Source organism: Apteryx rowi, unplaced genomic scaffold, assembly GCF_003343035.1.
Source record: "Apteryx rowi isolate R43461 unplaced genomic scaffold, aptRow1 scaffold_198, whole genome shotgun sequence".
Taxonomy (NCBI): domain Eukaryota; kingdom Metazoa; phylum Chordata; class Aves; order Apterygiformes; family Apterygidae; genus Apteryx; species Apteryx rowi.
In genome coordinates this window covers 1,221,966-1,235,284 of record NW_020448285.1, presented here as the reverse complement: position 1 = coordinate 1,235,284, position 13,319 = coordinate 1,221,966, and the positions used below count along the sequence as shown (strand labels likewise).

The 13,319-nt window shown below is 35.6% G+C and overlaps 1 protein-coding gene across 10 annotated transcripts in view; it reads right to left on the bottom strand.

The window, feature by feature from the left end:
• The window catches only part of PPHLN1 (periphilin 1), a 74,300-nt gene that overhangs the window by 34,995 nt on the left and 25,986 nt on the right, over nt 1–13,319 (bottom strand). For 9 of the 10 annotated variants that reach the window (XM_026062992.1, XM_026062995.1, XM_026062996.1 and 6 more), the window contains exons 6-8: nt 9,797–10,053; nt 5,453–5,535; nt 1,103–1,222 (exon numbers count right to left, since the gene is read on the bottom strand). In XM_026062992.1, coding sequence (XP_025918777.1) covers nt 1,103–1,222; nt 5,453–5,535; nt 9,797–10,053 — 460 coding nt within the window. The remainder of the gene's footprint in view (nt 1–1,102; nt 1,223–5,452; nt 5,536–9,796; nt 10,054–13,319) is intronic. The other variant, XM_026062993.1, reaches the window with a different exon arrangement.

Genomic DNA, 13,319 nt, shown 5'->3' with positions numbered 1-13,319 from the left:
AGCCCATTCTTTTCTGGAATGGCACTAGACAACGCCTAAGTGGTTGGAGAACACCTAGACACATTCACATCAGCAATCCCACTAACTTGCATCCTCCTACAATGAGGGATTCAGGCTATTGAGTAGGTCCCATATTTGCATTGCCACAAGATCCACAGCTGAACTGAAGAGCAAGAGGTTTGCTAATCCCTTGCCAATCTAGCTGCATGAGCACTTGCCAAATTAACTTCCGGAACAAATCAGATGGGTTAGTTCAGAAAAATCAATTTAAACTGTTCGAACTAGACTACTTACCATTCCCTGACACACATTAATAAATGCTTGCAGAGCCTACTCTACTAGCAGATCAGTAAAGTAATCATATCTGACAAAATGGCAGCAACAAATACATCTTCTCCCACTTCTCCCAATGCAGCAGAATCCAAAAAAGATCACCTATCCAAGTGCAGCAAAACAAAATGAAGACTGATAAAGGCTATAACATAGCAAGGAGTAGACTCCAAGGAGGGACAAGAACAGATGGGTATAAACTGACAGTTTAATTAATGTCGAGTATTAATGAAAAAAAAAAGATTCTAGAAAAATCTAACTGCAGTAGCATGGGTAAAAACTTAAAAATTAAGATGGAAGAGGACTGCTTTCTGGAAAAGAATACATGACATAGCAGGCTGCTACGGCAGGGAATTGAACTCAAAGAACCAGAGTTTTCCTTCTAGTCTTACGTTTTAAATGTACCCTCACACTTTGACTCAGAAGTCCCTTGCTAATTTTAGGAAGTTCAGCAGGCATGCAACCTTACACCAGTGCAAGAGTTCCTTGGAGAACCCCTGGAGGAGTTAGAGCCTTGTTTTTTCAGTTGTAGCTCAAAATGAATTCAAGTCATACCAACAAAAACTATTGTGTTTTTGTGGATTTTTTTTAAATAACAAAAATCACAAAACCCAAGGCTTTAGTCTCCCTCTCTTTTCCTTTCAACAAATACTTAATAGCACAGGCAGGCAAATTCAGGAGTAAGTTACAAATTGTGACTTTTAGGAGGGTGCAGAAAAACAAGAGTCTACTGTTGTAGCATTTTAAAATCAATCTATGACTCCTGTCTTACATCATACTCTGTAATTTCCAGTAAATTGCTTTCATCAGCCTTCTCTGACTTTTCAGCTGCCCACTTGCTTGCAGCTTCTGCCAGTTCCTTTTCTGATAGTCTGTTGCTCTTATCCAAGGCCTGTACAAAAACAGAGTGAAGATTTAACATGAAATATATTTACACATGGAAATGGAAATGCACCTTCAAAAGTTAAAAGAAACAGTTATGTAGATCCCAAAAACATTTTAAAAGAAAAACAAGCTGAAGATATCTTACTTGTTGATTGACTCATTAAAAAAAGAAAAAAGAAAAAGAAATTGATGAATGCCAATAAGACATTAAAAAAAATACTTTCAGAGTCAATGTTATTAAGTTCACAGGGTAGATAGAATAGAAAAATTCTTTGACACTTTTACTGAGTTTAAAGAGACCTGGATCAAACAGTAACAAAGGAGAGGTGAGATACAAGTGGGGACTGATTTAAAAATTCACCTCGATTTGCAGGGACAAAAGGCTATAACAGATTTAAACAAAAATAGTAAGCACTGCATATACTATACAACCTAAGCTAATTAGGGACAGAAAGTATTCTATACATATTTTAAATGATCAGAAATGCATCTATTAAAAAAAATCACTAATTTTTACCTGGGATAAATGTTGATCATTTATAGTAGAATCAGTCCTGGCTTTATGGCCTTTCAATCTACTTTTTCAGATGGAAATGGTCATATAAATAGTATTTAAAAATTGATTTCACTCTAAGAATATGATCTAGCTTCTACTAATACAGCAACAAATAGACAGTGACAAATACCCACATACCAAAAACAATTTAGGAACAGCTAACTTTACAAATCTCATTTCCACCATGTGGATGTTTTATTTGTACAACTGTATATATAAAAGCATCCATTCAAGAATCTACACAGCTGTAATATTAAAAACTGCAGCACTAAGATGGATATCCAAAAAAGATACAAAAAATCCTCCTGCCTGCAAGGTTGTCACAGTCCCCACCCAATGGCTGTTTTATCTTTACTTAACAAATACAGAATCAAAAATCATGGACCAGTTATCATCAGCTTATTTGAAATTAGATAAATGGGCAAAGGAAGCAAATACTGTGACCTGCAGTAAGACTGCCTCATCTCCAGACTTTTTGGGGTTCCCTCAAGTAAAATATAACGCACACATCTTTGTGCTGTGGTATAGCATAAAGATAGAATTCACCTGTGGACCAACTGGGATAGAACCCTTTGGGATTCAAAATCATAAAGATGCCTTTATGTCAGGTAGGAATCCCTCTTTTCTATAATTATAAATTACAGAACTAAAAAAGTCAGGAGGCAACATAGACTAAGAGAAGTTTGATATGTAGACAGGGTACTAATAGGGTTGCTAAGAGAAAGGGTGATATAATTCATAAAGTAGTCCAGCTCACCTTTCCCGGCTACATAGTTATTCTTACACTCTCTACCAACTATCAGCTGCCAAGTTTTTTCCCCCCATGTTCTTTTTCCCCAAAGGATGCCTGACTTTTACCTTCAGCCTGACTTTTTTGTAGCTGCCAAAAAATCTTGTATTATGGTTCCATTATATACTCCTCCCTTTCCTCAAAAGTACCTCTGGCCAATACTAACAAAAAGAAAAGACCAGTATCTTTGCCACTGATAGTCAGCTTTGCATGAGATGAAGATAAATAAAATCTCACATGACTTCAAATATTTCCACAAGCTATGGCTTGTGGAAATTAACCACTCAAATATCTACTAGAATACAGCAAAGAGAATTTGATTAATTTAATCTCACTACAGTTAAATCAATAGGTCTATATACTAAAAAAAAATCTTGAGTGCACTTCACGTAACAAAATAAGGGTATTTTCACAGATAAACTACAGGATGGGAGGAAAATTAAAGGAATGTGAAAATGTTTCTCAAGGAAAAACATCTGCATACCTCTTCAACTACTGAGGCTATAAAGTACCAAGAAATTCACCTCCTAGTATAATCTTTAGAAAAAAAAAAAAGACAAAAGCTTGTACAAAAAAGAAGTCTTGGTGTTTGTTTTCCCCCCCCCCACACACCACTCCTTTCTTATGCATAATATAACAGCAAAAACCTGTCAGCTTACTGATATCTTTGCTGGGAAGATTTCCCTGTCTCATACATCTACCTTTTGCTTTAACTATGTTGGATACAGCCTCCAAGGCTTGTAGTCCAGACAGCTATTAAAGAAAAACACAAAAGATTTCATGCAGCAGTTAACTAAACAGATGCTTAAGATCAGATAACACCAATATGTATTAATTCACATGCATGAATATGTAAAAAATTAATTAAAAGGCATAGATAAAATACCTTTCAGATTTGCATATAGTACTACACTGAAAAGAGTATTGCTTCAGAAGCACAAACCTTTATAATTATTTCAAAGGTAAATTATAACTTAGAGTGGTGGAAACTATCACATTTAAACTATAAAACAAAGCATCTAATTCATTTATCAAATTTAATTAAATTGTAAGACCCTGGCCATAGAGATGTTTATCAAGTTTCACCAGAACTTTTGCTGTTGATATTTCTAGGTCAGTGAAACCCTTATATAACATAACTGGTTAGTGTAATCCAGCCATCACTCCAAGAGGCCCCACTGATAGATGGTACAGTGTATTACAGGTACAGTGTATTACAGGTAGATTTCAGGACTTACAGAAACAAGTGATAAAATATCACTGAAGCACACGCATAGCATACTTCGTTTCTGCAGCTGATGTGTGCTGAACAAAGATTTGTACTGTCTGGGGAAACGATTTTAATCAAACAGCAAGTTTCATTTTTGTGTAGCTTACATCAACTCTGCCAGTGGATATAGGCAAACCTCTGGCAACAAAACAATACAGCATAGATTAGACCCGACCGGAGAGGAAAGCAAAACATTTAAACAATACTTGACAGTTCAAGCTCTCCTTGCATATTAATGCCAGACAAAGAAATTTTGCAATGTCTCCCTGTTCTCACAGATTTGTATTAAGCAAGGATTTGGTATTAAGCTGCCTATGCTAAGTTTGTAAGCAAAATAGGTGACCTAATTATAAAACTTATTTTATAATCCAAATTAGTGCAGCTTGTGCATATAACAGCTTTTATCTCACTCTGCCTATCTACATCGCTAAAAGCATAGCGCCTACCTCCCCCCTTAAGGACATCAGCAATTAGCTAACGCCTAGCACAGCAGTTCTAAAACAGCTGCATAAGGGATAAGTACTTAGAAAGACATAGCACAACCAAAGCCTGTTTTTTTTCCTGCTAATTATTTCCTCCAGTCTCACCTTTTCACAAAAATAGTACCTTTCTTCCCCACGATATTTTTCCTTTAAGCATTCCACTGTTTTTCTTTAAAAAGACCTCAAAAACTAAGCTAGTACACCATGCTACTTAGGGAGAATGCTACTTTTTATAGGACCTTATCCACTTAGAAAAATATATTGCATTGTTTCTTTATTTCTCACTAAAGCATTTCTCAAAAATTCAGGGAAAATACTCCCACAGAAATGTTAATTTTAACCTCAAATATAATTTTAAGCTGAGCAGTCCGCGAAGTGAAAACCTTTTTATTGCCACAGGACTGCTAGAACAATACTGAATGCTGATTGTTCATTAGTGTTTATTAGCCTGTCTGTTCAATGAATTAGCATAATTAATGTAGTTGGTGCTTAGCCCACAAGATTTTTTGACGGGAAATTAAATAGCATCATTCAGAATATAAAACGGCATTTACCGAACTGTTTTGCAATGCAGCTCTGTTCCCAATTAAACGCTACCATTCTTGCAAGCAGCCCTGCTTTCAAGTAAACTCTACTATTCACATCACCCCCTCAGTCAGACACTTCACAACACTGATAGGGATAATACTGTTTCCAAATCCAGCAACAGCTTAAGAATCATTAGGAATCATCATGAAGGATAGAGTTCAGTGCAAGTACAGGCATGTCCTATTGATCACTCGCTCCCAAGACCTGTTTCCCCATTTTTATCCTTGCCCTTCCTTTTCTAGCATATTCCAGATTTTGGGAAATGCCAATTTAAAATACATTCAAAATGCCCTTTCTTCTAAAATCAGAGAAAGCGTTATGGAGTAAAAGGCTTGTCTGTGTCATCTTTCGATACACGGTATTATCAGCATCTTCCCACCAAACAAGGAGTTGGTAGAAATCCATCTTCTGTTGGACTGCAGAACACCTGCACACACAGCATCTCTCCTTCCAAGTGTGTTTGCGTGTGTGCATGCGCGTGTGTGTGGAGGGAGGGAGGAAGGGAGCAATCTGCAACTATGGCAAGAGAAGCACTCAAAAAGAAAATTCACCTTCGATGAGGGTACTGCTGTGGAACCTGATGGTGATGTATCTCTTGATGTTTTCAATGACTGAGCTGAAGTCCTCTCTTTACCTTAAAAAAAAAAAAAAAAAAAAAAAAAANAAAAAAAAAAAAAAAAAAACACAGTTGCAAAATTATATTAAAGATGTATGTTCCAAATATATTTATTGGCTTGGAAAAACTGCAGTGACATTTGCTTAATTTAGACAGGAAATCTATACTGCCCCCCCCCCCAAATATCTGGTGACAAACATCAATATTATAACATTTACTTCTCTTTGCAAAGACAGAAGCAATATAGTTTATAAGACTGGCATATTTAGGAAAAACAATTTTCCTTTTTTTCCAGCATTTAACTGAAAGGGCATGTCAATATGATGTGGCAAGATCATGTAGTTTTCCTTTTTAATATTCCTGGAATAAACTTACTAATAGATGAAATGAAGAATTCCTATCTTTTTATTATATAAGCCCTACAAGGGGATACAGTCCTATACAGCATCAACAATAGGCTAGACTGTCTTTGTATTATCAGTCTTTTTTTTTTTTTTTTAAACTAAGTGTTCAAATCAGCAAAATGACAACTCAGATTTACTGTGCTCATCACAATCAGTGCACAGCCTTGTCCCGTATCAGTTAGGGCAGCCCACAGCGCAGAATTGGTTGCAGTGTAGACTACTAGTTTTCAAACTGTGGTCCACAGATTACATATAAGGGATCTGCAAAAGGTAAATAGGAAAAGCAGATCTGTTGTCAGTAGGCCTAAATTCACTACACAATTAACATTCACTGGGTAATGTTTGACTGTTCACAAGTCGAAAACTACTGATATAGACTTATTGTGGTTTCAATTACATTTATATTGGTTCAGTTAAAAAGGTATAAATTAAAAGCATAATAATTTACATCCAAACTTTCATAACAGAACTATAAACAAATATGGCTTTAATTTAATGAGTCCAAGTAATAAAGAGAAAATATGACATCTCATTCTTAAAAGCTGAGCTATTTTCTTTACAAACTTTGTGCTGTAAATTAAGACTGCCTCTTGCATTGTGCATTTTTAAATAAGGTTACCTATAAAAATAAGTCTATGCAAAATGTACATAATATTTAACAGATATCTGAAAAGTTTGCCTTCTACTCTTTCCCCACATTTTCATGAGCTCAAGTGTATATGGCAGACTGTTAATGCACAGCAAAGATCAAACTGCTCATCTCTGCATATTGTTAGAGGCAAGTGAGTCACTGCTGTGCTGCCAGAGGCCTATTAATCCCTGCAAAATCTTCACAGCTACTGATGCTTCTTTCAACAATGCTACTGAAAATAGTTGGGGAAGATGACAGACAAATAGATTTTTACTTTTACACTAACCACATTTGGCAAGACAGCATATGACTGGAGTTTAAAATGCTGTAGGCAAAAGTAAACTTTCCAAACCGCACTGCAACCCTTGATTTGATGAGGACACTAAATAGAAAACTTATTCAAAAACATAACAAGCAGTCATATTTAAGAATTTCGAGTGGCCAGGAAACCAGAGATGAACTATGAGTTGCCTTTAACCACAAAAGCTTTTCAATAATCAAATGAAACAAGAAAATGAACAGAAAAGGCTGTAAAAAATTTGAAGTTCCTGCAAACACAACATATCTGACACAAACATAAACAAGATGGAAATAATCACATCTTTAATTTGCCACACACTCCCAGAATCACAGAATATCGCCCTACCATCACTATGACACTAACATAGGAGTTTTGCTTTTGTGATACCTGCTTTTCAACACTGTGGATGACCTACCTCCTTTTAAATGCACCAAACTACTCCCAACTCTGCCTTCTACATACCTCCTTCATCACACTGGACTCTTTAATATACTCAACTGAGATAACATATACATGGCTCTATTTGAATAGATGGAACTAGATGAAAGAGGTGGCAGTAAATTAATCAAAATTAAGAAGAGAGAACCTGCCATTTAATTTGGAGCCATTATTAGGAGGCCATTTATTTTGAATATATATATGGCTATTTTTGGACCCACAACAAACCCTAACTGTACAATCAAATGTGACACTTTTTAAGCACTGCTACTTACCTTCTTGTATTCTCCGGGGCATAAAACTCTACAGATTCCTTAACGGAGTAGCCTGAGCAAGGAATGCCATTTTACTTCTCTCCATGCTCACTCACCATAGCTGAAAGTCTATCCGCTCTCACAAGCCCTTTCTGTCCCTTCAGTCCAACCTTCTATTTTTCCCCACAGTTTTGTTTCTTCAAATCCTGAAGTTGTGCATATTCCTGTATTTGTCCTAACCTATGAAGGTCTGGAGAGCATGGGCTATTCATCCTTCAGTGAAAGTCATCAGGCCACCAAATTGTTTCAACATTAGTGTCCACCACTGCACAGAAATCAGCTCTGTTATCTTAAAAGGATGCACACCATGACAAAACATTTCAGAGACTGTGATTTTAAACAGTATTACAATATTTAAATGGACACAGTACTAATAATTTCAGCATGAAATAATATAACTACTCACATGCTGAAAATCCATTTAAGTAAAACAGAAAAGCAGAGTAAAACAGGCACATATGACATATGTCCCATTTTAAGTTCCTTTTAAATATGTGGTATGTGAGCTTACCTAAGACACAAATCATATTCAAAAACTATTCTAGAAGTTTTATTTAAGCCATGTATATCTTGCAAATAGGCCATTTTAATTCAGTTATCTACTGGAGCAATTTAGAAGTACTGTTTTCCAGGGAAGAAGCAGTTGTAAAGAAATAGGCCAGTCTGCAAGCCAACTAGTCTCTTAAAACCAATTTAAAGATGACAGAAAGAGATGTTTGACCATGGAATGAAAAAAAAAAAAAAAGAAAAAAAGAAAATCCCAAACACTGCAGACCCAAATGTAACTATGTCTCTTGACTAGCATCATTTCTGGTTTGTGAAGATATCTGCCTCCACTTCACTACCTTGTTTTTCAAAACAAAGGAACACTACACCAGTGGTTTTGAACCTTCCTCTATTTCTGGACTCCTAATAGGCTCTAATAGGTCTATGGACTGTTTCAAAAATTCCATACACACAGACATGTAGCACATACATTTCTTGGTCATTTTTCACAGAGGCTGCAGCAGCTGTCCATTATCCCCAAGGCACTCATGGACTACAGGTTGAAACAAAACATTCTACATTATTTAACTTCATTCCTGTGAAAAAGGAACTTATTTCCTGTACAGAACATGTTTTAACATGTTTTCTTATTAGAGTTTAGTGCTTGAGTAATTCTGCCACTATACTACAAACACGTGATAGAAATTTGCTCAAAGTTGCAGGAAATCCCGGAAACATTCCACAGTTTTATATAGTTTCTCTCACCATTCTTTCCTGTTCCTGCTAATTATGATCTGCATATCTATAACCCTCCTGTAATTTTAGTCGAACATCTCAACTTCCTCTTCTGCATTTATGTGAATTTACATTTACATGAGTATTGCTGCAAAACATTAAAAGAATTTCTGTTGTCAGCTAGAGAGATAATTTGTCTTTCACCAAAGAGCAAAATAATTACTCAATATTTAAGCAATATTAACCAAACACCACAAGATCTTTTTTGATAAAAGGTGCTACATAACAGTCCAGTGTGCTGCCACAGAAACAAACAAGATACATATCAATGAACAAAAATTTGAATTAAGAAATCAGAGAAGACAAAAAATGCTGTCAAAATAAACAGTAGGTTTGTATAGCTCATCAAAAAGCATTTGCAGAAAGTAAGGGAAATCTAATCTGATTAATTCACAAAAGCTTCACAAACAGCAGTAGCTAAGATTAGGGTATATTTTAAAAATAATCAATTTAGCTTATTTTTGCAAGTTGTTTAGACACAAAAAGATCAAATATTTTAAAAACAGATGATTCATTAGCTTTCAAAGACTAACAGCTAAGCTTTTCAAAAGCAGAACATGCACAGTATAGTCTTGACTGAGATATGTTTTACATTGCTTTGAGGAAACCAAGATTTGAGACAATCTGAAAAAGACGACAACATACTATACTGGAAAGGCTGTGCAGCTAAGAGCTGTGCAGCCAGTGCACAAATGCTATTGAAATAATGCCTGCAGTCTCCCACATGAAATCTCTACAGATATACATAAGGGAACTGACAGTTCAATGAAACAACCAGAGAGCAGACAACACAATTGGAACAAAACATCTAGTGCCCTCATGTATAAGAGAATATGTAAAGAGAAAGGTCTTATACAGTGGCAATCAGTTTCACCTCACTAACCAGTTTTCATCATTAATCCAGCATTACCTTGCTGAGAAGAAATATTTCTTTTATGTAAAGATGACATACTTCTGCTATGCTGGGACTGGTGGAAAGGATAGACTTTGCTTCTTTCAGGAGAGTAACTCCTACTGCTGACACTAGAGCCAGATCTGCTGTGTGGAGAATCCCTTCGGCTCACAGGCGATTCCCTGAAGAAAGGAGAGTCCCTCTTATGAGGGGATCGTTCTCTCATATAGTGGGAAGGATAGAAGCTTTTTCTTCTGAAGCCATCTCTGATATCCCTTTGAAAACAACAGAAAAATAAAAGTTACTTAGTTATCCTTACATTTTTTTGCAGAACAGCACTAGATAACAAAATTGCAACATCTTCTCTCTGATAAATACAAATAAGTTAACTGTCATCTGCAAAACAAGTCTGAAAATTGTCAACATCGTTAAAGTACTATGCAATGAATGGAAAACAAGTTAGAAAAATAGAAATACATGAATATGTAATAGTTGCAATTATTTCCTCAGATTTCGTTCAACTACTTCATAGCTAGAGGCTACTTCCCTCCTACTACTGGATAATTTAGCTAAAACATAAAAAAAGAGAAAAACATTTGAGAAATTGAGATTTTCACATTTTATTTCTTCAAAATCACTCCAGAGTCTGCCTTATCTGGAACAAAGTCTTAATACTATGATAGCTAAAATGCACATGCAAGTATTACTCACATTATTCCACTATTTCTTCCATTCCATTTTTCTTTTACCCTTATTTTCAAGGGACTATCTCCCCCATTTGATTTCACAAACCTTGCAGTGGGAAATATCATTCAGGCATCATTTTACATCAAAAAAAAAAGACTAAAGAAAACTAAAAAATGCCAATCCTCATGCTTATGTATCTGTCCAGGGCCAAACCTCGAATGAAAAATATGATGATTTATACCTACTAAAAGTCTGCTTCCTATGCAATTTACATGATATTCACTTTAAACTTTTCAGTAAAATGCCACACACACGCTCAATATTATATAAAACCAGTCTGATCTGAAAGCATAAATCTAGTAAACACCAAAACTTTCTAATAGATTTATATATTATTATTCCAGACCATACCCCAAATGTCCTGGTTACCTGACTGTATGTATGTTTGTATGTACATGCGTGTGTGCATGCAAAGATCAAAAACCAGAATCAAATTGCACTTTTCCTACAGAACCTCAAAGTTTACAAACATCCACATGAACACCAACTGAATCTAGACCAGTGACATTCATGTTGGTCAGAAGATACATAGTGAAGAGCAGCAAGTGCTTCTCAGCTCCTTTGACAGTCACAGAATTGCTAAGTAAAAAGAAAGATTTCCTAGCATTTATAGTAAGCCAAAATGCACCTTCTTTCATTGTTTTTCTCCTATTTTTCATTTAGGGCACTATTTTAAATAATCAAATGTCCCACAAAGATCTGGTGGTCCCATCTAGCAGTGTAGCTATAGCCAGTTTTCTGTTGGCGGAGAGAGGAGAAAAGACCTCTAGCGTACAATTCCTACAGCATGTTACAGGCCCGTGCTTGCAGTGGCTAACAAAGGGCTTCGGCACGCCCGAGGTGTTTGGGACTACCGAAACTACACAGCCAGTGCTGCACTAATACAAACCTTCATGACGGGCACTTGCACTCATGTGGTTTACACAGTGCTGGCTTACTTTTTGCACGGACAGCACCTCTACACAAGCAGTTCTGCTTCAGTGCAAGAAAATCCCACAGGCAACCTTTAGCTTCTGCTGCAGAAGAAAATCATCTCGAGGTGGGAAAGGAGAAGATGCTCTCACATAAGCCAGTGACAATGCAGACAATCCTTCAACCTATTTCTCAAAGTAATTGCATTTTTCCCATTTTCTGTCAAATGGAATAAGATATCAGGTAAATAAAATGCATCTTTGTTTAGCAAATTTTAATAAGAAACTAAAGTCACAACAACTCAGTAGCTCTCAGCAACTCTGGTTTCCAGGAAAATACTAGTGAGGCAAAGTACAGTTTTACAGTTAAATGATTATTTCACTGTTAACAGGCCACAGGCCTTTTCTAGGTATCTTATCTCACAGAAAAGCATATTTTATAGGACTACAAACCAAAACTGACACAAGACAATGTACATTACAACAGATTTATATCTAACAAATATGCTTTAAAAAAAAAAATCAATATTCATTTCCTTTCTAAACACCTTGTCTTCTTCTTTATTGGGACCCTTTTTTCATCTCAACTGAGCCACCAGAAGAAACAGCTAAAGAATTATTAAGTATACAGTAGCCATTGTACAGCTGTGTGCATCAAAGCACACATCATCCCCAGATGCACCCAAGCTTAATCCTGCTTTCTTTCAAGGCCACAGAGCAACGTGCCCAGCTGTGAACCCTACTCTTCAGAAAATAGGTGAAATAACTGGAGACTTTCCCAGAGCAAGTAACCAGAATGATCAGAGATTGAGAAAATATGTTTAATGAAGAAGCAATGAAACCCCTTGGTCTGTTTAAGTCTAGGAAAAAGAAATCTAAAGAAGTTCAGATGAGTTCTCAAACATATAAAATGTAGTGTATAAAATTTTATAGCTATATAAAATAGGAAAGTAACACTTTATCTACAGTAAATGTATAAAAAGTTCAAGTAGCAATAGAATTAAACTGCAAAAAGGCAGATTTAGTTCTGACGTCAGGAATACTGAAAAGACTAGTTCAGCTTTCAACCAGTTTGCTTAGAGACTGTCTTCATAAGTGTATGCTTTTTATTTATTTACCTATTTTAAGAACAGGTCAAATATCTATCAGGAATGATTTAGGTACAGATGACTTTCTCTTCTAACTCTCTCCCTTTGATCGGATACAAAAAAACCCCATTGTTATTTGTTGACTATATCATCATTTCTATTGATTTTAAACATGCAGAGAATCTGACAAATCATCTCAGCTTTCGGAGATGCAGTCCAGGACAAAAATGAATTAAGATTAATTTTCAACATATAATTTAAAGTTTTGTATATTAGGGTACACAATGTAAGGGTACAAAATGTTAAGGTATGCAATGATCAGTATAAGGCAACTGAAAAAAAATTTTTTAAATGTGCAGTTAAGCAAAATGATAAAAAGTTTTGCTACAAAAATTCTGAGATTTAAAATATCATTTGGTGCATTTGAATGTTTCTGTAACATACAGAGAGCTTTTGATTTTTTTTTTCTTTTTAAATAAAGCACAAGCTTTCTGGCAAACTGGTACACCACTTTTCTGCCCAAAGCACATTTTTACGGGCAAGTTATTAAGCCTCAGTATACAGAGAAGTTTATTATGGAAATGCTTACAGAGCCCCAGCTATTGCACACATATAATAAATGCTCTAATATCCACACAAGCTTTTACAAAATATCATTGAAACCCACTTTTAGACAGAAAAACAAAAAAAAAAGCCTCACTCTACAGGAATATAACTGAAATGCACAAAAAGTTAAAATCTCATGTTCATTTTTTGTCATTCATCACTCTGTGTTAATTCTTAACTGGACCCTAT